At 56.7% G+C, this 26,604-nt stretch overlaps 2 protein-coding genes across 3 annotated transcripts; one reads left to right on the forward strand and one right to left on the reverse strand.

The window, feature by feature from the left end:
- The first annotated feature begins 1,454 nt into the window (after positions 1-1,454).
- Positions 1,455-6,935, forward strand: MDK (midkine). Its single transcript, XM_068161497.1, has 5 exons — positions 1,455-1,536; positions 5,213-5,296; positions 5,397-5,558; positions 5,670-5,831; positions 6,217-6,935. Exons 2-5 carry the CDS (start codon positions 5,218-5,220, stop codon positions 6,240-6,242), a joined length of 429 nt encoding a protein of 142 aa, XP_068017598.1. The 5' UTR covers positions 1,455-1,536; positions 5,213-5,217; the 3' UTR covers positions 6,243-6,935.
- Positions 6,936-7,539: 604 nt separating this feature from the next.
- CHRM4 (cholinergic receptor muscarinic 4) lies at positions 7,540-25,534 on the reverse strand. Of its 2 annotated transcripts, none has more exons than XM_068161495.1 (3): positions 25,416-25,534; positions 11,106-11,147; positions 7,540-10,578 (listed from the first exon to the last, which is right to left on the reverse strand). In XM_068161495.1, exons 1-3 carry the CDS (start codon positions 25,471-25,473, stop codon positions 9,101-9,103), a joined length of 1,578 nt encoding a protein of 525 aa, XP_068017596.1. In that variant the 5' UTR covers positions 25,474-25,534; the 3' UTR covers positions 7,540-9,100. The 2 variants fall into 2 exon arrangements, with proteins under 2 accessions (XP_068017596.1, XP_068017597.1); XM_068161496.1 differs by lacking the exon at positions 25,416-25,534 and adding an exon at positions 17,664-18,042.
- Between the last annotated feature and the right edge of the window lie 1,070 nt (positions 25,535-26,604).

Here is a 26,604-nt window from a genome sequence, read left to right on the forward strand (position 1 = left end):
AGAGAAACACACCTGGGTTGGTCATGCTCAGTCTCCTCCCTCCTTCCCTCAGCATGAGGCCCCTTTCCGCAAACACAGCCTTCTGCTGCTTGTTTGACCTGGGGAAGGAGCTGTTCCCCTCCTCCCCTGTATCCTTCAGAAAGGGTCCGAGGTGATCTGGCACAGCCACACTGCTGAGAGGGGTGTGCACCAACGCATCTCTGTGCTCCCACGCTGCCAGCATCTGTCTCCAAGCCCCCAGACCAAGCAGGCCACAGGAGGGAAGTGGGAACAACTGGAAATGGAGGAAGGAGTGCAAATTTGCACAGGGCTTCACCATACGTTAGGCTGCTCTGCCCTGGGGATTCCAGTGAGGTCTCTGGCTCCTGGCTGGAGCTAGATGAAGAAAAGCAGCAGCACTCACCCCATACCTAGCTCTCACAGCTCCATCAGGCCCTGGTTTGGTCATCACGGTCCCATAATTCAGACTTGCAAACCTGATGCCACTGAGCCCTAGCCAAAAGCAGCACACTTAAGCCCTTCCTCTTCTTTACGACTGTGAAGGAGGGACGATGACATGTTCCCGGTGTTGTCAGCCCTCCTCAAAACCTCTGCAGATGTTCAGGAAACTGCCGGCAGGGTGTGAGTTAAATGCAGGAATCTCTCGGAAAGCGATTCCTGGTTGTGAAGCAGCTCATAAAAAACAGCCCCCTCCAGCCCCACCTGTGGCAGCCCGGCTCTCAGCCTTCCTTCAGGGTAATTGGTAAGCCCCATTCTTCTGGCACGACGATCGTCTTTCTGACTGGTAACTCCAGAAGGGAGTTGGCTTGGCCCCTACATCTCCTCACCTCCTAAGAAAAGGAGGTGGATGTGGGGAAGGGAGCGGTTATGTCTGCAATGCTCTTTCATCCCCAGCCTGATCTTCTATCACTGCTTGGTCCACTGCTTGGTGGCAGCTTGGCTGAGCTGGGGACGGGCATGTCATGAGGGATGGGGCTAGAGAAACAGGTGGGTCAGCATAAAAGTAATGTGCTGCTTCAAGTGCTAAGCAGGTACCCTCCCACGAACAAGTGGAGAAGGATGGGAAGGGCAGAGACCGTGAAAACTCGATCCATCAGGGTGGGTATCCACGGAGCTGTTAAGAGACGCAGGGTGTTCCCCTTCACTCTGCCCAACTGCAGTGGGTCTCATGAGGGGCCGACCCGAGGGGAGCCCTGCCCAGCTTACACCCTCTCAGCCGCTCATTAATTTTGGGGAGGCCAGCTGAACCCCCACGGCTTCGCTGGTGCGCGCCGAGGAGCCTCACCGAGAGGCAGAGCCCGGAGGAAGGTGCCTTTGTGCCTGCACGGGGAGGGGAGGGCTTGGGGGGGCAGAGGAGGAGCTTGTGAAAAGTTTTGGGTTAAAAAACCACCTTTTTTGCTGCCAGCCGAGCCCGACGTCAGGGGCCGCTGTGCGCTGCGCGGGGGCTCCGCACGCGGCCGCCACACAAAGGCAGCAGCTCCGCTCCGCTCCGCACCGCGTCCCGCACCCCGCTCCGCACCCCGCTTCCCACCGCAGGTGAGTGTGGGCTCTCCACGGTACGCAAGGTCGGGCCCCCGCTTTCCGAGCCCTCGCCGCCGCGGGGATGAGCGAGCCACGACCTGGCCTCACCGGAGAGGCGGCGGTAACTCTGAGGGCTTCCCGGTGGGGCAAAGGGGTTTGGCGGGGTGGCAGACACGGCCCTGGCAGGAGAGAAGCTGCAGCAAGAATTAGGTTTGCGGCAGGGGTTCTAGGGGCGCCTGTGAAGACGCAGGAGAGTGTCTGAAGGAGTCTGGTGGGGAGTCAGGACTCCTGGAGAGCAAGCAGGGGGCGAGGTAGTGGCCCGGGATCTGAGTCGAATCCCCTTGCCAGGAGGGAGGCATCCCCACAACGGTCCGGGGAGGGCTCAGGTGGAGGGAGATGCCCCGTCCGTAGCTGCCGTGGAGCGGGCTCGGCCACCGCCAGCCTTTCCGGGGAGCGAATGGGGCAGATCGGACGGAGAGAAAGGGGCTGTGCTGGGGTCACAGGGAGGGAGCAGAGAGTGGAAGCGTGGACAGGCGCTGCTTGCTCTCCTCTCTACCCCAGAGAAAGCAGGGCAAACCCTTTTACCCCGGAGCACCTTCTCCTCGCTGCGAGGGGACGGTGAGGCCGTCTGCTGGGAAGCCCTGCAGCCCCCGCGGCTCTGCCCTCCTCGGGTACCTCCCGCAGTCTCCTGGTCATGCCCATCGGGGTCATGCCTTGGCTGATGGAAAACCTCAGTCGTCTCTCTCCTGGCAGCAGGGAAATTCCTGCTGAGGGGCGGGGAGGCACTGGGTACCCGAGCCATGGGCTCCCCGGGCACTGGGCTCCTTGCCCAGAGCCTGGGAAACAGCTCAGCCCTCGAAGGGAGGGCAGCAGCAGTGCGCCCAGCTCTGCCAGAGCCAGCTGCAATTTGAGCCGAAGCAAGAGGTACCACTGCTGAAAGAGGGGCTGAGAGGGGGGCTCATGGTCCAGGGGCCCCTGCTTCCTGGAGAGAATCATAGAATCTGTTTTGTTGGAAAAGACCTTTAAGATCACTGAGTCCACCTGTCAACCCAATACCACAATGCCCACCAAACCAGGTCCTGAAGTGCCATGTCCACACGTGTTTTGAATGCCTCCAGGGATGGTGACTCCACCACCTCCCTGGGCAGCCTGTTCCAGTGTTTGAATACTCTTTCAGTAAATATTTTTGTCTCTTAATACCCAATCTAAACCTGCCCTGGTACAACTTGAGGACATTTCCTCCTCTTCTATCACTAATCACTTGGGAGAAGAGACCATCAGGACAGCATCAGGAGACAGGAGCTGGGAGAGATGGTGTGGTCAGCGTTAGGAGATGCAGTTGCCAGTGTCTCTGCTTGACCCTGAGTAGGTTCTGGAGAGGGCTCTACTCTCTCCCATTGCAGTGGTGAATATCTGGGCTCTGCATCAGCATCACCAGGCCTCTTATTATTTTAATAGAGCTGATCATAGATTATTCGAAACCAGGGAAGCTAGTGGAGGAAGGGAAAATGGGGACTACAATGGTGCAGGCAGGCTCCAAACTTCTCTGGTCATGCAGCCCGTTCCTGAGAGAGACTGGCGTGGTGTGAGAGCCATCTGGGATCTGAGAGGAGAGAAGCCAGGGCCCTGCAGGGATGTGGGAGAAGCTGGCCTGTGTGAATACAGCTGAAGGCACTGGCAACCCTACCAAGAACAGTTCTTGTTTGGCTGACAAAGGGACCAGGCTGCCAGGAAAACCAGCTGGAAAATTGCACTCCCTTTCCCTTATGAATGTTTAGGGATGAGCCACGGCTGAGGGTCCCCACAGATCTTTGCAAGGGGGATGTGATGTGCTGGGCAGAGTGTGGGAGTAGACCCAGGAGCTCCTGGGGCTGTAGCTGGGCTGCCCTTTAGAACCTGCCCCTCTCACATTCCTGTGTAGACAGGGGCAGGGCCCCATGGTACTCATGACTTGGGAGCAGAGGGTGTCCATGCCTGGAGGCGAGGCAGGGGTGACCACAGTAGTTTGGGCTGTCTGCCCTCGGTGCTCAGAGTCTGCGTCTGCAGGATCTGAGCTGCAGGCGCCAGGCGGGGAGGCCGGTGAAGAAACACATGGAAATGCTCTCCAGAAAAGGATGGAAGAAGCTTACAGAGACCAGGGGGATGTGTGAATAGTGTGGGTGTCCAATGCCCCGGATGATCTGCTGCAGAAAGTGGGACAGGACTGCTTACAACTCAGTGCAGCCCCAACTCAGCCATCTGTAACCAGCCCGTCTGGGCCGAGCTCTTGCCCTTTTGAAGGCAGCTGAGTGGGAAGAGGGCTGAGTGGTGCCGTGCTGGGCAGGATGGCTCCCAGCTGAACTGAGGCGAGGGGGAAAGCAGCTCTCACCCACTTCAGCCAGCCAGGCTGTGTAATTCCCTGTGACAGTTCAATGCAGAGCGGAGCCGGCGGCGGACGCATGAAAGGTGAATGCGCTGGAGCCTAAATAATGTGGGGAGCTGCTCTCTCCAGCAGGCTGCCTGGGGAGCCTGGGGGCAGGGAGCAAACGCTGGCCTCAGGCTCTTCCCTGTACTGACTGTTCCCCTGGGGCACATGGTGTGTCCTGACCACTCCTGCCAAACCCAGGATGGAGCCACAGGGCCGGTGCAATGTGTTTTGCGGCTTGCTGCTGCCAGGCAGATGTGAATGCCATCCTAAAAGGCTTTGGGGGAATAAGGAAGGGGCTGCCAGACTTGACATGCTGGCTTTGTACATTTGCACTCCTGCTGGGAGCAGGGCCCCCATTGTTAGCTACAGTGTCCCACAGAGTCTCATGGTGGCAGCCAGAGGGAAGCTGTCACCTGGCCTAAGGCCACTGAGCAGGGAAAGGGAGGCAGGCCCCTGAGAGCTGCACCCTTATTTGCATACACCCTTGTCCTTGGCCTGCTCCTGGGTGGGTGCACACCCCCTCACTGCACGGTGGGTGCTGTGCTGCCAGCTGAGGTGCCAGCAGTGGGCGCAGCTCTCCCATTCCGTCTCTCCTGAGAGCACTGAGGTTGTGCCAGCTTTTCTGCTGAGGCTTGACCTGCTAGTTTAGCACTCAGACAGCACCTTTGGTTTTGCTGGGCATTTTTTCCCCTTCCTGGATTGCTCTGGAGCTGGAGAAAGGTGCCATGGTAGCCACACTTCCCTGGCCCTGGGAATCGGTGGGAGGCAGCAGGATGCTGGGTGCCAGATAAAGGAGCCATGGAGAAATACAGGGTGGAATGAGTTGGAGACTTGCAACAGGGAGCAGCCCCTGCTGCCAGCTTGCAGGTGTGGGGCTGCATTGCTTTCTGCAGGCAGAAGCAGCAGCCTGGTCCTGAGTGCACCCAATGGAGGGGCCTTTCCCAGCTGCTGTGTGGGATGCAGAGGTTCCTGCAGAGACTATTTTGGCCATGTGCAAGGCCATGGGGGATGGCGGGCATGGGAACGAGCTCCCAGCCCAACAGTTCTGTGGCTGGGGGCAGTTGGTGAGATGCAAAATTGACCCTCCTGTTGCAAACTAATACACATGGTCTAAAGGATGGCACTGAGCAGAGCATGGGGGTGTGTACCCACAAACACACACCCCCACACATACCTGTCTGCAATGGAGGCAGGTGCCATCTCATGCCCAGGCAGGCTACCTGCAGTCCACTGTGCCCCCTCCTCCCTGCTGCATTGCACCCTCACCTTCTCTCTCCTCCCCAGGCAGGATGCGTGTCTGGGGCCTTCTCCTCCTCCTGGCGCTGATCCTGCTGGCTGCCACTGCTGAGGCTGGCAAGAACAAGAAAGGTGAGGAGCAGCCTGGGGCACAGGAATAATGGGGTAGGGGGCAGCCCAGGGCATGCTCCTGTGTCCCTGTCGCGAGCACCTGCTCCCCCTTGCCTTGCAGAGAAGGTAAAGAAGGACATCTCGGAGTGCGAGGACTGGCGCTGGGGGCCCTGTGTCCCCAACAGCAAGGACTGTGGCCTGGGCTACCGCGAGGGAACGTGCAAAGATGAGAGCAAGAAGCTCAAGTGCAAGATCCCCTGCAACTGGAAGAAGAAGTTTGGAGGTGGGTAGCATGGCAGTGGGATATCTGGGGACCACCCTGGGCTGGGTGGCCAGGGCTGGTGCCCATACCGGGTCCTGGCCAGCAATGACACCTCTCCTTTCTGTTCCACAGCTGACTGCAAGTACAAATTTGAGAGCTGGGGTGGGTGTAGCTCTCAGACAGGTGTGAAGACTCGCTCTGGCATCCTGAAGAAAGCCCTGTACAATGCCCAGTGCGAGGAGATTGTCTATGTGACCAAGCCCTGCTCTTCCAAGATCAAATCAAAGGCCAAAGGTCAGTCCCTAGCACTCCCATCCCTGAAAGAGTCCTGCTGGGAACAAAGGCAGGGTCTCTCTAGGGCTAGCTTGGTCCCTTTGGGTTGGGTTTTGCTGGTGTTTTGAGGGATCACATAGGATGCTCTTCCCTCTGCATCAGAACATATGACAGCCCCAAAGTCCAGCTGGTGGCTGGGTGGGATGCAGGTCCTGCTAGGAAAAACCCTGGTCTCTTCCAGCTTTGGTGAGACAGACATTTCCCCCTCTCTTGAGTGGGGCTGGTGCAAAACAGCTTTGCTTGCTGGGTGGAGGCTGCACCGTGCTGGCTGCCATGGCAGTGCCCGCGGGGTTGGTGAGCTGCCAGCAGAACACTAACTCTTCTCTTCTGTGCTTCTCCCATGTAGCAAAGAAGGGCAAGGGGAAGGACTAGAGTGAGAAGCCAAGATCCTCAACGGCCCTTTGACGTGGTGCCTACAGGGCTGGATGCCCAGCTGCAGCCAGCCACGCTCCAGTCTTCCTCCTCCTCTCCTTCCTCCTTTCTGTGACCTCATCTTTCACTGAGATGCCTTTGTTTTAATCGCTAGTGTTGTAGAGAGCAAACCCACCTGCCCCACAGCAGGGGCTGTCCCTCTCCCTGCTGCCCCACCACTGCTGCTGGTGTGTCCTGCTTGTCTCCTCTCAGCAGATGTGGAGGTTCTTTGGGATGTGCCTGCAGAGCTGGAATGGGAGCACACATTTTTTCTACCCTCTGGCACAAAGAAGATGCCTTGGGGTGAGGCCAGCAGCCCTCTTGCTCCTCTGCCAGGTACCAGTACCAGGAGGAAGGGCTGGGTGTTGAATGCCCAAGTAACCCCACCACTCATGCCCCTCACTCCCATGAAGACTGCTCTCAGCTGGGGGCTTTTTCCAGCATCCCCTGGGCCAGAGAAAACAAAGCCATTGTCCCCAAGAACCACTGCATCCCCTCTCTTCCATCACTTCCAACCCTCTGTGTCCCTGCCAGGGCTGCAGCCCTTCTGCCCTTGACACACCAACACAGGTGCTGGGTGGGAGCTCTCACTTCTTTTGGAAAATGGGGTTTGTTTTCTTTTCCAATAAAAATCTTTTAATAAAAGTGTCACAAGCCACCTGTCCTCCCCACAGGGATGGAAACCCCAGCAAACCTCAGCGTTTCTGACCCACACCAGGAGCGGCAGTGAAGTCACCGTGCGGCTGGTGGTGGTGTCATGGGTGCCACACACAGAGAATGGTCAGGGTTAGAAGGGACCTCAGGGATCACCTGGTTCCACCCCACCTGCCCTGGGCAGGGACACCTCACACTACATCAGGTTGCTCACAGCCACAACCAGCCTGGCCTCAAAAGCCTCCAGGGATGAGGTTTCTACCACCTGCCTGGGCAACCTGTTCCAGTGTCTCACCACCCCCATGGTGAAGAACTTCTTCCTAACATCCCATCTGCATCTACCCACTTCTACTTTTGCTCCATTCCCCCTAGTGCCATCACTACCTGACACCCTAAATACATGTGGGCCTGGAGCAGGCACATGGCTCAGACCTCACAGCTTCTTCTCAGCACTTCGGGATGCTTCCCTCCTTGATCTTGGGAAAGAGGGAAGGGGCTGGCACCTGTGTGCTGCAGGAAGTGTGACTGGTAGGTGACACCAGGAAGCTGGGGAGGAGCAACCAGATGGCAACAACTCATTCACTCCTCACGCCAGGGCCGCTGGTTTCTGGTCCGAGGTCTTTATTTGTCTCAGGGAGGGCTGGGCCACGGTTTTAACAGTTTGGAAAGGAAAAAAAACCAACCCAAAGCCTACCAGGCGTTTTGGGCACCGCTGTGTGAATTATCCTAAAGGCAATGGTTGAGGTGGGGAGGGGGTGTCCCCATCTGGGCCAGGGCAGCCTTTCTCCAGGTTGCACAGCATCACCCCAGCGTGGGCACGGGAAGGACACGTGGGACACGGAGTTTGCCGGTGCCAGTGTGGCCCCGTCCCGTCTGTTATATGCAACCAACTGTATCCACCAAGTTCTTGCAGAGACTCAGCTTTGGGAGAAGTTGAGGAGCAGCTCCAAGGTGGTCTGGGCTGCACACACAGCTAGGCTGGGAGGGGGCTGGAGAAGCTGGCTGAAGCCTGCATGCTGAGGGCTCCGCCACGACACCGACGACAGGGTTACGTTCATTTACAAAGCTCAGCAGCCAGCTCCCTTGGCCTTCCAGGGGTGTCCCCCTGTACTTGGGGCAGGAGCAGGGCTAGAGGCCACCACTGTCTTCTCCCACCCCCAGAGCCATGCATTATCGGGTCCCCCACACCTGCAAGGAGACAGTGGGGACCTGCTCATGGCCTAGATGGGACACAGGGCACCTAAGCCATATTGCAGACCCTCTTCCCAACCCCCTCACCTCCTCCCATCCCTCCCAAGGACAGTTATTTCCACTGTTGCTGCTGCCCACTTCTCAGGGGCTACGTTTCCCCCAGGCCATGGAGAGAAGTCTTGCACCACACCACTGCTTTTCTTTGCAGTTTTAGTTTCCATCATTGTAAGAAGTGACGCCTCACCCAGGAATGAGATGCTTAGCTTTGTCTGTCTGTCTGTCCAGCCATTTGTTGGCTGTGGGCAGAAAGGGCTTGAAGGATAGAATGGATCTGAAGCCCAGGCAAAATTTGCTCTCTTCAGTCCCTGGGTAAGGATGTATGAAGGCATCTCTCAAGGGAAAGGAAGGAGCTTGGCACATCTGCTAGGGTGCCATCTTGGCTGCCTTGGGAGGAGACCTGACTGGGCCAGCAGGACTCCCTGTGAGTATGCCTGAGCCAGCCTGGTCCAAGGTGGCTGGCAAACGTGTGGCCCTGGCTTCTTTTCATTTCTTGTGTAATGACTGATTTAAAAGCCTGTCGAAAGCATCCAGCATTAGACCGTCTGCATGCAGACAAGCTCTGATGCCCTGGAGATGGTCAGCCAGGAGGAGAAGAGGCATCCAGTCTTGGGACAAAGACTGATGCCACTCGGCCAGCCTCTCAAGAGCAGGAGGCTGGTGAGGGCTCCCGGTGACCGCATCTCCCTCTCTTGCCTCCAGGTTGCCCACTGGCTCCCCAGGCTAGTCCCAGGGTGACTGGAAGGAGCTGCACCTTAGCGGTGCCTTGGACTTTTGTCAGTGTTGGATGAAGGGCATCATCTGCAATCACTGTACAGTCTGCACTGCCGTGGGTGGGGAGCAGAGGACCCTCCCCAGCAAAAGAGGCAAAGGGAAGAGCTTCCGGAACGTTGCCGAAGCGGTCCCTGAGCGCCAGCTTATCTGGCCGTGCCAATGTTCCTGTACTGGCACATGAGAAGGTGCTTGAAGGTTTTCTTGAAAGTGGCATTGCAGAGGGCGTAGCAGGCGGGGTTGATGGTGCTGTTGACGTAGCAGAGCCAGTAGCCGATGGACCACACCGTCTCGGGCACGCAGGTCTCGCAGAAGGTGTTGATGAGGACCATCACGTTGTAGGGCGTCCACGTGAGGATGAAGGCCAGGAGGATGGCAAATATGGTGCGGGTGACTTTCTTCTCCCGGGCTGCCATCTGGCGCTTCTTCCGCACTTGGCTTCTGGCAATGCTGGCGAACTTCCTGGCGACGTTGGCCGGGCGGCTGTTGGACAGGGAGTTGTGGGTAGAGGCTCCTGCCTTGGCCGGGACAATCTCGATGGCCGTTACGCACTCGGTCCCGGTTTGCTTGGTGACAATCTTGATCTTGGACCACTTGGACGTTGGGTTCACTCGGGGCGGGGCTGGGCTCTGTCCTTGCCCCGCCGGCAAGATTTCTGCTGTGGGCTTGTCTTTTGTGGTCTGGGTCATGCTGACGGTGCTGGACTCGTTGGAGGTCTCTTTCTCCTCCTGCTGGCCAGCGGCCTCTGTCTGCGCTGAGGGCTGGTCATCCACTTTCCCGTTCCTCACCTCCTCTTTCACCTCCACAGCCTTCTTGGGGGAGTTGTTGTTGTTTTGTTTGATCACGGGGCCCTTCAGGAACCTGAGGGACTTGCCTTTCTTTTCTTTCCTGCTTTCAGGCTTGTGCCTCCTCACCCTGCTCCTGCTGGCCAGGGAGATGTGGATGTACAGCACCGTCATGATGACCACGGGCAGGTAGAAAGCAGCAATGGCCGTGCCGAAGGTCACTGCTGGGTTGGAGAGGAACTGAATGTAGCATTCTCTCTCGGGGACCGTCCTCTTGCCCACAATGAACTGCCAGAACAAGATGGCAGGCGCCCAGAGAATGAAGGACAATATCCAGGCGGCTGCGATCATCAGCCCTGCCATCTTGGTGGTCCTCCTGGCTGGGTAGGTCAGGGGCTTGGTGACACAGAAGTAGCGGTCAAAGCTGATAATGAGCAAGTTCATGACGGAGGCATTGCTTACCACATAGTCCAGGGCCAGCCACAGGTCACACACCACAGCCCCCAGCGGCCAGTAGCCTTTGATGATGTAGACCGTGTAGAGGTTCATGGAGAAGACCCCGATGATGAGGTCTGCGCAAGCCAGGCTGAAGAGGAAATAGTTATTGACAGTCTGGAGCTGGCGGTTCACCTTGATGGACAGCATCACCAGGATGTTGCCCACCACGGTGACGAGGCTGAGCGAGCCGGTGACCGTGGCGATGAACACCAGCTCCACCGTCTTGTAGTTGCTGGGGGGCTGGATGGCCACCTCGGAGCGGTTGCCCAGGGTGAAGTTGTCGTAGGTCAGATTGGCCATCTTCGCTTGCCAGGGCTGAGCAGAGAGGTTGTGCATGGGGTCTGCAAGGCAAGCAGGGACACAAAGGGAGAATTACGCCTGCCAGCCTTTGGTGCCACCTCAGCTTCCCCAGCCAGCACCGCTCCTGGTTAGTGCTCAGCAATCTCCTGCTCTTACTGGGTTTGTCTCTGCCATTGCAGCCTTCCCCAAGAGCTCTTTGAAGGCTCTTCTCGTGTCCCCGTTTAGCAACGGAGGAGGCACGTTGTGCTGTGGGGAGAGGAGTGGGGACAGGGCTGGAGACAGCCCTTGGGCCAGGATGCAACAGTCCAGGGCCAGGAGCCACCTCCCAGTGGGAGCAGAGCCCCCCGTGTGCCCCAGAGAGGCAGGCAAAGAGGCCAAGGGGCTGCAGGAGGAAGGGAGCTGCTGTGGTGATGCACAGCATTCACTGCAAGGACAGGAGCTAGTGCCCTGCCCCAGGGAGCAAAGCAAGTTTATAGTATGCCCCAAGCATGTCCTGATGGCCTCCCCAAAGCATCTCCCCAGGAGGGGACTATGCAGCAAAGCCATTGCCATGGTCCACTCAGCTCACCTGTGTCTCTCGCAGCAAAGAGCTCCTTCTGGAAGATTACATCTGGGACAAGGAAAACAGCAAGTTACACTACAGCTTCAGCCCAGTGTGAGCCCCACAGTGCTTTACTGCGAGGTACCAACCTGTCCAGCTGAGGAGGCCTTGACAGAGAGGTGACATTGCTCAGAGGCAGATGCTGACAACCCAGATAAGGCTGGAACCAGGTACTCTGGCCTGGCCCGGTTCACAGCCCAGTCCTGGCAGGCACAGGAGAGGGAGTGGGCTGCACAAGTGCCATCAGCCAGGGATGATGATGGGAAATGCTGGCCCCTTCCCACAGTCCCACTTCATCTTGCAGCTGCAGCCACACCAGCTGTGCAGCCGTACAGGGTGAAGCCTGCCACATCTCAAGCTGCTACATGGAATTGTTTATGAAAGGTGGAAAGAGTTAAGGACAGAAAGACTACCTTCTTCCAAACTGAGATGCCTATGGTTAACCACCCCCCCTACCCCCCCAGCAAGGTAAGAGGAGAATGGACCTTAAAAAAAAAAAGCAGGAATGGCCCAAAATTGATGTGCTGGGATGAAGGGGAATTTCCTGGAAGAGGAAAGAGGAGGAAAGGTACTGGGGGAGGTGGACTGGTCAGGAGAGCTTCCCCTTGGACTTGCCTCTCCTACACCACCCAGCTCCCCAAAAAGCTTTTGGGCTTTTACCAGCTTCACACTAGGTGCTGGGAGCATCCTGACCCCACCACGCCAGCAAGAGCAACCTCTCCAGCAGCCCCACTCAGTGCCTAGGGCAAGGGTTGTGTCCACCCAGCCCCATGGGTGCTGCTGCTGGTAGCCCAGCAGGAAGCGGTGGAGCGGGCAGGTGTCCATGTTGGCACAGGCAGCAGGAGCACGTGGCACAGTGTGTGTCTGACAACTGGCTTGGGTAACAGTGCTGGCTTCAACCCCCTGGGGCTTCTGGAGATGAATTGGCTCAGTGTCTGAACACACCATTGATGCACACTGCTCCCAAGCAGGGCTTTGGGGTTGCTTCTTAGAGTCTTTCAAAAGAAATGCCTTTGCCTTGTGCTTGTGGGAGATGTCTGCCGCCAGTACACAGCCAAGGTCTGCTCTCCTACTTCAGAGTGGGCTTTTCACCCAACAGTGGTGGAACTCATGACCTCAGGCAGCACCAGGGACCCAGTGGTTGCTTTTGAAAGAGAAGCAGGGGTGAGAAAATGGAAGCAGGGCTGCTGAGATGGTAAACCAGGCTAGCAACAGAGCTGCCATTAAGGCAGCTTCTGCTTCAGCAGGGCTACACCTGCCACAGCAGCTGGGCTTTTCTTAAATACACAGGGGAATGAAGTAGGTGAGGGACAGAGAAATACCTCTGCACCAGTATTCTCTGAGCCCATTACATGTGGCCTGCTAAGACAAAGTTCTCTGGAAAGAAAGCGACATCCGTTGGTGGATACTCAATGCCAAGCACTGGCGGGGCGAGGAAGCCCACTGGCACTGCCCAGCTTTGCATCCAGCTCCAAGCACAAGAGATGCATCAAGGGAGGAGGGGGAAAGCATTTTCTGCTGCCATGCTGCCTGGGCACCTAGCCAGGGATGTGAGAGGAGGTGATAAGTGTGTAAAGTGACATAGAAATGTGTAATCGTGGCAGTTTGGGGGTTGGATTCAGTACAATGGAAATGAGGTTTAAATTCCTCACTTTAGTGAGATGGGGAGATTGAGCTGTCACTCTTGTAACAGCTAATCAACCCCATCAGACAAGATAGCAATCAAGCAGACATCTACCCCAGCTCTTCCACAGAGACTTTGAAAACCTTGCAAAGAAGCCTTGTCTTCGTCTCTGCTAAACCGAGGGTTTCGCTTTTCCACCTGAGTTTGTGAACTGGCCTCCTCTTCGAAGTGCATTTGGGCAATTAACAGCCCTGGACGAGGTAGGAAAAGTCCTCCTCGTCCCGCTCCGTAAAACTGTTCGTGGAGGACACGAGAAACAACGGAGGGAGAGCGGCGCAGCCCCACTGGCACGTCGTTGGATGCCACCCAGAGGTCATGCTGGAAACTGGTGTGCTGAGACAGGGGCAGCTGCAGCCCCAGGTGAGTCCGGCAGGGTGAAGGACTCTCACGGGTGTTTTGAAACGAGCCTTCACCAAAGGACAGAAATAAAGCAACCTCCTGCCTGAGGGTAGGAGAGGGAACAAGAACGGTGTGAAGTTACAGTATCACAGTACATTAGAGGCTGGAAGGGACCTCCAGAGATCGTGTCCAACCCCCCTGCCAAAGCAGGGTCACCCAGGGTCGTCTGCACAGGAATGCATCCCGGTGAGTTTGGAAAGTCTCCAGAGAAGGAGACTCCACAGCCTCTCTGGGCAACCTGTTTCAGTGCTCCATCACCCTCACTGTAACGAAGTTTCTCCTCAAGTTGAGGTGAAACCTGCTATGTTCAAGCTTGAACCTGCTGTTTCTTGTCTTATTAGTGTGCACCACCCAAAAGAGATTGGCCCCTCCACCTGACACCCACCCCTCAGATATTTATACACACGGATGAGATCCCCTCTCAATCTTCTCTTCTGACAACTGAACAGCCTCAGGGATATCTGTCTCTCTTCATAGGGGAAGTTATGTACAACACAGACATACAACAGCATGTAGAAGCCTGCAGATGGGAACACCACTCACCCTCACCTCAGACACCATGGCTATTTTCTGCCATGCCCGTACTGGGCATCCTTCTTTCTCCATCTGCTCTCTCCATCCCTCCATCTGCTTTCTCCATCCCTCCACCTGCTCTCTCCATCACTCCCTCCATCTCTCTGCCCCTGACGCCCATCTCCAAACTCACTGGGACAGCCTGGTTCTGCCTTTGCTCTATCTGGAGACGGAGCAGGGCAGGAGTAGCATGAATTCAGCAGGTCTCAGAGCACCTGACCAAGCTGTGTGTCACAGCTGCACAGGCACTCGGGATGGATCCTGCGATTTGCCTTAGGGATGGAGAGCACCAGGGCTGTGTGATGCAACCAGATCAGGCAAGTGACTTTCCAGGTACCTCCTTGCTGCAGGCAGGTTGGACAAGATGACCTTTCAGGGTCCCTTCCAACCCAATGCATTCTATGATTCCATGCAGGGAGCATCCACAGGATGTGCCCGAAGATGGCGAGAGCATGCAGGAGAACCGCAACAGCCTCAGCACTCTGACTCCATCTCCACTCTCATGCCAGCAGCATCACTGTCCCTCATGCTGTGGAGACTCCAGACAAAAAGGGACCTCTTCAGGCCCTGGAGACTTCCCATTAAAAGTCTCTGAGTGCCCCCCCACCAAATGCCCACCTCTCCTGTTGCACTTCCATGAGCACATTTCTCCTCTCCTTCTCCTCAAACCAACCATCCCAGATCACCCTCCCTGTTTCTACCCCCTTTGCCCTTCTCTCCATGCTGGCAGTGCAGCCAGGGAGGAGATTCTGCCTCGGCAAAACTCAGAGGACACTCCAGAAGGGCTCCTGGGGCTGAGCCCCTACCTGTGACAGCAAGTGACTTTCCAGCTTGCACATGCCATCCCTTGTCTGTAGCACTCAGCAGGTATTCTCCCAGACCTGCTCTCTCCAGGCAACTACAGCAAACTCCACCATCAGCCTCCTTCCCCACTAGGACTTCTGGCAGGGGGTTGTGGCTGGTTTTCTCCTCTCCATCAAAGCCATAAGCAGCTTCCAACTCTTGACTGTTAGCATCTCTTGGGCTGAGGGTTTCTGTGGCCACTGGGGCACTCAGCAAGCATGTCCTCAAGACAAGGAAATGCCTTTCCCTTCCTACCCAGCATCTTGCACATTTCAGATAAAGACAAGAAGCTCAGGCAGCTGCAGATCCAAGCAGAGAAGGTTGCCATTTGACTGGGATCCACTGATTTTGGGCAGCACTTGGCACAACAAGGTCGCCTCACCGCCTGAGATCATGGGTGCCACCATTGTTAGGTGAAGAGACGGCTCCAGAGCTAGAGAGCAAATCAAGTCCTGCTCACCCCTCCATGGTCACAGGCTGACATCCAAGGGCAGGGTGGAAAGCTCCTGCTGTGTCCTTGCTGCACACCTCGTGTGTCACTCCAGCAAGCCTTCCCAACCTGTCAGCCCCTCCAAAGTGCTTTGCAGCCCATTGCCACATAGCAAAGGATTGCTAATGATTATCCCATGCCTATAATGTCTGTGCTGGCTAGAGCCAGGTGCCCAGCAAGTGCAGTTAGTCACCAAGCACCTGCTGAGCACTCAACCCGTGTGGGACAGGGTCAGCTTCCTCCTACCAAGCCTGTCTGTTCCCTGAGTGGCAGGAACTGGTGCCCCTCCCCATGGGCATGGCAAGGGCAGCAGGAGAGGCTGGTATTTATATATGCCATGGTGGCACTGCAAGCTGTGGGATGAGCTGCTGGAGCAAGTAGCCCTATTGCTCCAGTGACCCCTGCCTCTGCTCCCTGTACTGTACAGTCTCCATCTGCCCCCTCCACAGCCTCTGTTCTTCACAGCACCACCACAGAGGCACCTTCCTGCTCTGTCACTGCCTCAGTCCCAGCCCCATCCTCATCCTCTGGGTGGGAGGGAGCAATGGCTGGTCCATCTGAAGTCTCTGGTAGTGAGCAGGGCTGTGTACCCACCCAGAATGCTCAATGGGTTTCGCCACCAGAAACCAAGTCCCACACTCACATGCCAGTCAGGGGAAGAGGTTTGTAAGAGAAGGAATTTGAGAAACCAGCTGAGCATGAGCTGCTCCCACAGGAGTGGGGCTTTTGCTCTGCATGGATGTGAGCAACCCTCTGGAGGAGCAGCAATGCTGAAAAGACCTTGAGTCCAGGAGGCTCCCACACTGGTAGGGAGGGGGTGGCTGTGGATGGCAGCTCCTGACTGATTTGACTTTGTGGTGCTCCAGATGCCTGTCTCCAGGAGGGAGGGAAGATGACCTGTTCCATGGCAGGAACATCCTGGAGGAAGGTACACATCACCCTCCCCTCCAGCTGGGTGCAGAGGGCCGGGGCCAGGGCATATTTGCTGCAGCATTGCTGTGAGGAACACATTCCTTGCCTCCTACTTGTCTTGGGCTTCCTAAGGGCACTGAGAGAGTGAGGTGGTGTGGGGCTGGGCAGTGAGTGCAGCCACAACCAGAATCTGAGGAGAGAAGGGAAGAAAAAGAGGGGAGGGATAGAAGATGCCAGAGGGGTAGAAGATGCCAAAGGGATATGGCTCCTGCACACAAAGTGAAGGGACACACGGGGGGTGGGGGGTGTGACATTTGTGGTGCTAATTGCATTATCTAATAACTGTTAATTAGTTCTTGACTCATAGCACCAGTTTAGTGAAGGATTGCTCTGGTTGACAGTTTCACACTCCTCAAAGTGTGTGAAAACAGAGCTCCTAGAGACCAGGAGCAGGCACCTTGGCAGTGCCAAACGCAGGGAGAGCATCAAAGGGAGTCCGTGTGCCTCGGGGGTGGGCATCAGCCTGGGTTTGCCCCGCTGGGGTCACTGCCAGGCTCGTGTCAGGCTGCTCCCGTGCCTCGGCATCAGGAACAATGAAAGCAATAAACCAGCCAGGAAAACAGAAAGCAGATGAAGGGGCAGTGGGATTTGCTGTGCTAAAATGGCAGGGCTCCCTCTGCCCTCCCAGCTCCAGCTGGCAGCTGTGTTGGTATCCTCAGGCACGGGTTGATGGACCCCTGAAATCCTTATCCTGCTCCAGATCGGAGCCATTGTGTCAGACGAATTGCCTCTTGCCAGCAATGTGCGGGGTGGGTCTGGGCATTTTGTTTCTTCCCTTTGAACAATGTATCCCTCTTTGTCACTCTGCTGTCCAACTGGTACTCATCAGGCAAAGCAAATTCCGCCGTCCCTGCAAGCTGGGAGTCTGACAGCTCTTCCTGGAGCCGCTGGAGAAGTAGGGAGCTCTGCAGCACAGGAGCTGCCAGCTTTCAGGGGGAGGGAAGGGGTGAACCCCCCCTGTGCTCAGCACATATTTTTTGCATCAGGTTTTGAACATTTGCTCTGTCCAGGGCCAGAAGGGAGCACTGCAATTATCTTGCCCCCAGCAAGCCAGGAGCCCACGCTGCCTTCACCGCCGCTTACAGCTAGGTGGTTGTCGCTGGGCTTCCAAACAAAATGCAGCCACCCCCTGCAAGGCACTGTGCTCACAGCCCTCAGCAGCTCCTGCAGGTCCATGCTGTGGCTCATGTAAGTGGCACTCAACCCAGCTGCTCACCAGCACCCCACAGCTGGCGTGGCTGCACCCCCTGCCTGAGCTGGCCCCCCAGAAGGTGCTCTGTGTTGTAATCAGCTCATAAGAGGCTACACAGCATTAGCAAACCAGAAGGGGACTGGGGAAAAAGTGTTTTAAAGTGGTTGAAAGTGGCTCCTATAAATAACCTGCCGCTGGCTGGCCACTCTGACAGTTGATTAACCATCTGTCACCCAATTAGGTCATTACCTACCAGTGCCACACTAATAGTGAGCATGCCCAGCAAATGCCATGCAAGGCAAAGCCCAGCTTTACCCACTCTGCCCAGCCCACGGTTCCCAAGCACTGGTGCCTCCCCAGCAGCTCACACACCTGGGCTGGACTCCAGTGGATACCATCATGGTGGGAGAAGGCTCACTGCAGCAGCATCCTGGGTGGGGCAGACACAACACCATCCTCTTCCTCCTGTGCCCTCTGCCTTGGCTCCCCAGGGCTGCAGCCCAGGATTGATCACAGGTTCACAGGATGTTAGGGGTTGGAAGGGACCTCCGAAGATCATCAAGTCTGACCCTCCTGCCAGAGCAGGACCATAGGATCTAGCACAGGTCACACAGGAATGCACCCAGATGGGGCTTGAAAGTCTCCAGAGAAGGAGACTCTACCACCTCTCTGTTCCAGTGCTCTGTGACCCTCCCAGTGAAGAAGTTCCTCCTCATGTTGAGGTGGAACCTCCTGTGCTGTAGTTTATATCCATTACCCCTTGTCCTATCACAGGGTGCAATGGAGAATATCCTGTCCCCTCCCTCTTGACCCCCAGATTTGACAGCACGATGGGCACAGCAAAGGCAGCAGGAGAGGCTGGTATTTATGCATGCCTATGTGCTGGTGGCAGAGCTCAGACCATGACACTGGGCAGGAATGTGCTTGGCTTTTGTAGAATCACAGGATTGTTTAGGTTGGAAAAGGCATCTAAGATTACAGAGTCCAACCTTCAACTTAAGACCACCATGGTCACCATTAGACCACGTCCCAACGTGCCATGCCCGTGCGGTTCTTTGAACAGCTCCAGGGACAGTGACTCCAACACCTTCCTGGGCAGCCTGTTCCAATGCCTGACCACCCTTCCAGTAAAGATTTTTTTTCCCTAATATCCAATCTAAACCTCCCCTGGCACAATTTCAGGCATTTGAGCTGAGGCAGGACCAGAGCTGCACTCCTCTCTGTCTGCTGCACTAATGCTCTCTGCCTCAGAGAGATGCTCACGTTCTTTTCTATCCTGGGCTCAAGCTTTAATGCGACCTACAGGTCCAGCTCCCAGGAAGGGCTCTGGGCTCAGGCAGCAGAGGGGAAGGAGGGAGAGAGGATTAGAGCATCAAGGGACTGCCTGGATTACAGAATATAGGATACAGAATTAACCAGGTTGGAAAAGACCTTCGAGATCATCAAGTCCAACCTATCACCCAACACCAACTAAACCATGGCACCAAGTGCCTCATCCAGGCTCCTCTTAAACACCTCCAGGGATGGTGACTCCACCACCTCCCTGGGCAGCACATTCCAATGGCAAATCACTCTTTCTGTGAAGAATTTCCTCCTAACATCCAGCCTAAACCTCACCTGGTGCAGCTTCAGACTGTGTCCTCTTGTTCTGACACAGATTGCCTGGGAGAAGAGACTGACCCCTGCCTGGCTACAACCTCCCTTCAGGTAGTTGTAGACAGCAATAAGGTCTCCCCTGAGCCTCCTCTTCTCCAGGCTAAACAACCCCAGCTCCCTCAGCTGCTGGGCTCTCCCCAGGGACAGGTTAGTAGCCAGGATCAGACACCTGCAAGACAGACGGTGATGGAGGATGGACAGGGGGAAAAGGGCAGGGAGTTGCTTAGAAGAGCAGCACCCTCTGTAGCAGGGACAAGGATCAGCAGTGCCTGGGAATGGTGAGGCAGGTGGACTCAGCCCCTCTTTGGGGAAGCCAGTTGCAGGGAAGTCCCTCACCCTGCCACAGCCCTGCAGAGGCACGGTTGCCTGTGCACCTGAGGTAGCAGCCTGACCTAGTCCCCCAGGAGCCAGGGCTGGTACTGGGCAAGGTGGGGGCTGGAACCCAGGCAGAGCTCTGCAGCACTCTGTGCCCACACTGTTTGTCCCCCTGGATTCCCCAGGGGCTGTGGGGTGGGACTGCAGCTCAGGCAGTGGGATGTGGTGTTGCTCTGGCAGAGCAGAGCTGTCAGAAGGACAACTCCCAGACCCAAGGCACGGCAGAGAGAAAACACCAAGGTGCCCATCTGAAATTTTAAAGACTGGGCAATGGGAACCAGAGCCCCTTGCCTTCTGGAGCAGGGTGAGGCTCTGTGGAGCTCTGAAAGGAGGAACAAGCCAGCTGAGCAGTTGGTAAGAGGAAAGAGAGCTGATGCCCTGAGACAAGCACAGAACATTGGGCAAAAGCAAGAGACCTGCTGGGTGGGTGTGAATGTGACAGAGTACAGCCCTAGTCCTGAGGACAGGCAGCAGAGGAGAATTTTTGGGATGCTAATGAAAAGGAAAATGAAAATATTAGACCTCACTTGGCCATGAGACCTGCCAGAGGGTTTGGCATTGGAGGTGATGCCTGAGCAAGGGGACAGAGTGAAAGACGGGAGCTGCAGCAGAAAATGGACAGTGGAGTCCAGGGCATGGACAGGTGGCAAGGACCAGGTGAGGAGAGCAGGTAGGAAACCACTGTTCATGGAGACAGCAGAGAAGGGGAGGGGTGGTGAGAAAGGAGGTAGGAATAGCTCTAGGCTGCCAGGGAGGAATTACATATCACCACCGCAGAGGAGCTGTAAGAAACTCTTCTGAGAGGGAGAGACGTCATGCAGAGAAACTGCCTGCAAACCTCTCCCTGCTGCCTTCCCTGAAGCCTTCCACCAGGTCCTTTCTGGGCAGAGCAGTGGCAGTGCTGGGGCTGGAAACTTTCATGGGATGCAGTTCTCATGACCAGGTACCTCAGCTCTGCCTAGGAGACACCTCACTCACTGTGATGGTGATCTGCAACCTCTCATGGCTCTACACCACAGGCAGCATCCTGCAGCACTGGACAGGGGTTTTAGCCACCTCATTCACTGTGGCTGTGTTTGGTAGCAGAAGGTTTTATGAGCTGTACACTGGTTGTGGGCCATGGCAGGGGATGTGAGCTCTGCAAACAGCCTAGAGATGACCCTGCTAGATGCTGCTCCTCAGTGCTGCAGAAAGGCAGACCCAAGCCCAGGCAACTCAAGCCTGTTGTCAGGCAAAGGCTGATGCCAGCAGGGCTTCATTGCTCTCCACTGCTCTCTGCACACACATTTTTGGCTTTAACTGGGACTGCACATGATGTATCTGCCAAGGGAGCAGGGATCCAAACTGCCCTGAAGGCACTAGAGTCGGCGAGACGCAGGGTACGCTCCTTCCCGTCGCAGTCACGCAGAGATCCCACAAGGATGCCTGTCCCTTGGCGGCAGAGGCAGCCTGGCCATGCTGCTTGTGGGGAGGCCAAGCTAACATCAACACTGAGAGGGGCTGCAGGCAAGGGATCAGTGAAGCAAGGCGCCATGAGTGCCTCTGGAGGGCCAGCCCCTGACCTGGAGCAGACACAAGGGCCTGGGACATTGTGTTTGCAGAGTGATGTTTTCAGACCTTGGTGTTGCACAACAGGAACTCTGAGTTTCCCACAGATAAACCAATCTAATTCTGCTTTAAGAGCCTAAAGATGTTAACCCATTAGCTGGTCAGTGCAGACCAATTCCACCGTGAGCCTTAAACCCCCACACCACACTTCACCCAGCGCTCCTCCAGCTGAGGTACCTGGTACACAACCCTGTTGCCTCTAAGCTGTGGGGTGCTTCAAACTATAGTAGATTGAACATCAGTTGGGGGAGCAGGAGACTGCCACTCTGCCTGGCTGTCTTGGATGGAGGAGTTTTGATAACTCAGGACCTTGTCGATAGCTTTGGCCAAGCCCACTGGGTCTGAGGAGCTCCATGGTTTACACTGAGTCTTGCCTCTGAAGGAACAATTTCCCAGCAGCTGCTCATCCTGTGCCAGCTGACCTAGGATGATACTCCTCTTTGAGGCTCTTGAAGACAATCAAAGAGCCCTGTGGCTCCCCATGGTCCTCTCCAACCCTCTCTGAATTATGGAAAGAGCACTCAGGGTGGATGCATGTCCTTTACACCAGCATGTCTCAACCTGCCTAATGATGGGGTGGGGGGAACAGAGCAGGATGCATTTGGGCACCTCTGCTGCAGCCTGACGGGCAGCAGTGGGACTGAAGCCCACACTGCACAGGAATAGGGTCACAGTAAGACAGGAGGGCCAGTGTTGCTCCCACAACCCTGATTTGCAGGTGCTCCAGCAAAGATTTCAGGGCTTATCAGAGGGATGAGGCTCTGTGCCTGCAGCCGCTGAGTTTCAAGGCTTGGACAGTCTGGTGAAGTTCATTTTCTTAGTAAATTTAGACCTTACAAGGTATAAACTGAGCTTTTCCTGGAATTCCTCCTCCTTACAGTGCAGCCTCTGGGCTGAAGGCATCTCTGGAGGGTGCCTGCAGCAGCCCTGAGGCGGAGGTGTAAGCAGCTGTGCCTGGCACGCGAGGGGTCAGGCTGAGGAGCATCTCCATCAGAGCTTGATTTGCTCACACTTGCTGTGTCAGGGGACTCAAGGCCTGAAGCCAGCTCAGATAATGTTGTCCTGACCCAGAGTCAAGTCCCAAGAGATCAAACACATCCATCTACAAGGCAGATGCAATGGATGCTAACACACACAGACAGGATGGGGACACCCAGGTGTCTGGCAGTGGTGATGGGCACTGGTTGTGCATCTGCTGCTAAAACCCTGCTGCTAAATATCAAGTGGGGAACCTGTAGGTAAAACACCCTGCCCTGTGTGCTCCTGTGCCAGCAAAGTACTGGCGTAGTGAGCAAGCCTGCCTGGGAACCGTGTGCCCCAGATGCATGTGTCCAAGAAATGCCCAACTGCCCTTTGAAACTTCAGCAGCTGAATTTGTCAGACTGTAGCACAAGGGACAGCCTTGGTATGGTCAAAGATCTGGATGCAGAAAGCCTTTCCTGTGCCTAGAGGGTTAAAGGGATGCCATGGTGGGCAGTGCTCTCCCAGGGATGGCCAAGGCTAGCAGGCTACACCACTTGGTTATGAGTCAGATAACAATTGTCCATGAAGACTCTCACTGCCTGGCCTGCCAGGACCCTGGGCAGAAGAGCACAGGTGTCTTCCTAGAAACTGGTGTTGACTTTCTGACTGGTCACCTGAATCCCATGGAAGAGAGATGGCTCCCAACACCAACCTGAAGAGGTTTCCACACTACCGAGATGCTGAGCCCCACATCACCATCGGTGCCTGGCACACTCATGGTGGTTGCTGGTGCTAGGACAGGCTTAGAAGCAGCCTGTGGGAGCTGCTGGGAGAGGGATGAAGAGAGGAGGGGATGTAGATGGGAAAGATCTGGTCCAAATTTCCATTTCTTGTCTGTGCCAGGTCCCACACCCTCACATTTCCCTGGAACACATCCTTTCAATATGCAGCTTTAGAACCGGCCCAGAATGGCTGCTGAAACGCAAAGCAAACCTCCTCCCTTGGCTTGCTGGGGACCAACAAGGGCATAACCTCGTGTCAGCCTGAGCAGAAACTGACTCAAGGAGAAAGTCTATTCCTCCAGAAGATGCCCCTCAAAGCCCTGGTGTTGCATGACAAAGGAGTGGGGTTAGCTTGCCCAGCTGCAACTCTTGCAGCGTGGACAGAGGAGCTGCGTTTGTGCGGAAAGCAGCAGCCCCTTGCCAACAGCCTCCATTTGCCTCTCCTCTCGCTGTTGCTCTTCCCTCTGCCTTCACAGAGCTGCGTCTGTCACCTCAGCTGGGCACTCACCAACCTCTCCACCGCTCTGGCTGCTGCTGGCTGGGGCTTCAGCAAGGCAGGCAGAGAAGGGGTCCACAGCGAACGTGTGCTGGGGTCTGCTCTGCATCAGCCACTTGTCCTCCTCTCACTATATTTATTGCCTGGTTTGGTTTTCTGGGGGCTCTTGCTGTTGGTTTGGGTTGGGTTGGTTGGTTTGTTTGCTTCCTGAGGAGATGTTTGTCATTGTAATTAAAAAAAAAGGGAAAGGAAACCATCCACAAAACCCCAGCCACGACAAAACCTGACATCAACAGCATCCTCGTGGGGACAGTTTAAAGAGAAAAACCATGCTCCTCCTGCAAACTCGGGAGTAATTGGATCACAGGGTTAATTAATCCTTTCAGTTCACTTCTCTCCTATGAAAGAAAACAGACTTGACCTGCTGAGATGGCTCTGCCCTTCGCGTGAATAAACAAACCGCTGTTACCGGTAGCCCTCCTCCTTCCGCCAGCTCCCCGCTGCCCACTCACCAGGTCCCTCTTGGGGACACTGCTGCCCTGCCCAGCAGACCTGGGAACACGCTGCTGGCTCCGAGCCAGGGCGCGTTGGCTTGGCTACCGCAAAAACCAGGGGTCGTCCTGCAGAGGGACAATGCCCCCTCCCAGCTACCTGCTGCCATCCCCACCCGGGGGCTCTGCCCACTGGCCACCAGCCCAGCTGAGGGGTGAACCAGGGACTGGTTGCTATTTCCTAGGATCTCTGTAAAATCGCCCCCTTGGGTGCCTTGCTCTGCTTTGGGATGCCTCATGGGGGCCTAGTGCAGGCTGAAGGATAGCTGCAGGGGCTCAGATCACAGAAGTTAAGGTGTTAGGCAGCAGGAGGTGATGCCCAGCAGCAGTGACAGTGAAAAGCATCTCGCTGTCACCTGTGATTTCAACGTGAGCATTGTCACTGGCGATGTTTCACCGAAAGCCTGAGCTCTAGGACCCTGGCATCTGAGTATTTTGGTGGAAATTGTCAGCACCAACAAGCCACCCCACTGGGTGGGTACCAGTCCTCCCAACTCCTCTGCTCATCCTGCAAGTAATGGCAGGAGAAGCTGAGCCGGCCTCAAAGGTCACTCAAGGCACCTGTGACAAACATCCAAGCAGAGCCCACCAGCTTTGCCAGCTGCCCGTGGGGCACAGAAGAATGCTAGCTGTTCTTCAGGTGGGGAAGTCTCTCCCTAGACTTGTGCTGTGCAAAGAGCAGATAGAAAATGTGGATGCAAAAGAGTCAGAGGGGTTGAAAGCAGGACAGGAGAGGAACCAGCACTGTTTTCATGAAAAACAAAAGCAACAAGAACTGCTCCCTGTTTTGAAGCCAATGTCATTATTTGGGGGAAAAAAAAAAGAAGGGTGGGGCTGGCCACGTCTTGCCCGAGATGGGCCAACAGAGAGAGAGCACGGGGCAGCTGTGCCATTACCAGCAGGGAGGGTGCAGAAGGGCTAGCAAGGGCTGAAAGGTAAAAGGGACCCACACCTAGAGAGACAGGGAGCAAGACCTATCCCCCTCGCAATGCCCAGCCTGGCAAAGGGCTCTGCTCGGAGGTGAGGGGACTTCTGCCTAGTCATGTCCCGGGAGGTTGCCCCAAGGGCCAGAGAGGGGGACAAAGTACCCAACAGACAGGGGAGCTTGTCCCTGCTGCTCCTTGTTGGAGCTCAGAGGAAAGCAAAGAAGCATGCAGGAACTCTACTGCCTAGAAAACAAATCTTCTTCCAAGAGGAGGCACCAGGGGAGGGAACGACCGCTCCTTGTGTGGTGCCTGACCCGGGGTGCTCGTGTACCCCCGGCAGGGTGCTGACAGGGCCGATTCCTGGGTGATCAGAAGTGCCCTGGACCACGGATCCCGGGGAGCAGTGCCGACTGAGATGGGAATGGGAAGGGGGCTGCCGGCTCTCATCCCGGCGCCGTGGCGGGGCTGCAGCCCTTGCACGACTCCACGCAGCCCGGGGACGTGAACCGACGAGGGGGTCCCGAGCCGCGGGGCAAGCCCGGGGGTCCTGGAGGGACTCAGGAGTGCCGGGAAGTTGTCAGAGAGACACCCTGCCGTTCCTGGGGCCACTCGGGTGCTACCTATCCCAGTGGTGAGCACCCCCTCCCTATACTCCCCCAACTACGCTGCCCCCCGCCCTCGCCACAGGGGCCCCGGGGGATGCCCTGTCCTTCCCTCCCATCCTCTCCCCCGCCCCATGCAGACGGAGCCCCCGAACAGTGACTCACCGGGCAGCCCCCAGCGCCCGCCGCCGCTCGCCGCCGCCGAGCCGTTCTCAGCGGCCATGGTGCAGCGCCGAGCACGCCACCGCGCCCTCGGGGGCTCCGGTATGCATGGCCCCGGCCGGCTCCCGGCTCCCGGCGGTGCCGTGCGCGGCGGAGGGGCGGGGAGGGGCGGAGGGAGGGAGGGAAGGAGGGTCCGGAGCTGCCGGCTGGGCCCGGTCCTCCCTCCGCCCCCGTCCCTCCTCCGCTCCCAGATGTGCCGCCCCCCAGATGTTGCACCTCCCCCTCCTCGCCGCAAAGACTCACCGGGGCGGGCTGGCAGGGGAGGGGAGGGGGTGACACGAACCACGACGTCAGGAACCCGCGGCCAATCCCCACGTCACTTTTCGCATCCTCTTCCCAGATGTGGGCCAGATGTTGCGCGATGCGGGGGGCGGTACCGGGCAGCTGCGCCCCTCCACACCATCCGACGGGGCGGCGGGAGCGGCTCGCTGCAGTACCGCGGACAGCAACCCCCGCCCGCCCCGGGACCGCCCCGGGACCGCCCCGGGATCGCCCCGGGACCGCCCGCTCCCCGCCCTCCCCGGGACCTCCCCGGGACCGCCCCGGGACCACCCGCTCCCCGCCCGCCACGGGACCGCCAGAGCCAGAGCCCTTGCTGCCCCCCACCTCACACCTGTCAGCCCGGCCCGGAGGCTACGCTCAGCTCCGCTGCTGCGCCGGGAGCACCGGGACAGCAAGGCGCCGAGGGAGGCGGAGCAGGGTCCTCGACGCATTCTCCGTCTCCTCAAAACCCCTTAAAAATCCAGTCCCGGCGCACACATCTGCGGACTTGAAACCCACGACGAACTCCGTCTGGCTGACGCTAACACTCAGGTCCGAGGAATTTCCCAGAGAACCGAAACGTCCACAGGTGGTTTAGGGGTCAGTTGAGTGCCCCAGAGGTTCTGATTTCTCCTGTCATCATAGTTATGTGAAAGTGTCAGGCAAGAAGAAATAGACGTCAGAAGAAAAGTAATCTGTCTTCCCTTCCCTCTGCACCTTTCCCCTTCTCTCTGCTGATACCTAGCCCAAGTCTCTCAGCCACCGTCTGCCTCTCACTTTGTGCTGTCTCACAGACACATGAGTATCATCTCCCCATCTGCTCGGCTCTCACACATACACACATAAATACTCATCAACAAATAAACGCCCC

This window comes from Melanerpes formicivorus, unplaced genomic scaffold, assembly GCF_026170545.1.
Source record: "Melanerpes formicivorus ecotype bairdi unplaced genomic scaffold, bMelFor1.0.p_v2 SCAF_58, whole genome shotgun sequence".
Lineage (NCBI taxonomy): Eukaryota > Metazoa > Chordata > Aves > Piciformes > Picidae > Melanerpes > Melanerpes formicivorus.

Excerpts from the sequence above, each read along its gene's own strand:
- CHRM4 (XM_068161495.1), bottom strand. The coding sequence starts at position 25,473 with ATGGCCGCTGAGAACGGCTCGGCGGCGGCGAGCGGCGGCGGGCGCTGG. Across the intron at positions 11,148-25,415 it reads CGGGCGCTGGGGGCTGCCCG|ATGTAATCTTCCAGAAGGAG; the intron begins GTGAGTCACTGT and ends TCCTTGTCCCAG. Across the intron at positions 10,579-11,105 it reads CTTTGCTGCGAGAGACACAG|ACCCCATGCACAACCTCTCT; the intron begins GTGAGCTGAGTG and ends CTTGCCTTGCAG.
- MDK (XM_068161497.1), top strand. The coding sequence starts at position 5,218 with ATGCGTGTCTGGGGCCTTCTCCTCCTCCTGGCGCTGATCCTGCTGGCT. Across the intron at positions 5,297-5,396 it reads GGCTGGCAAGAACAAGAAAG|AGAAGGTAAAGAAGGACATC; the intron begins GTGAGGAGCAGC and ends CTTGCCTTGCAG. Across the intron at positions 5,832-6,216 it reads GATCAAATCAAAGGCCAAAG|CAAAGAAGGGCAAGGGGAAG; the intron begins GTCAGTCCCTAG and ends TCTCCCATGTAG.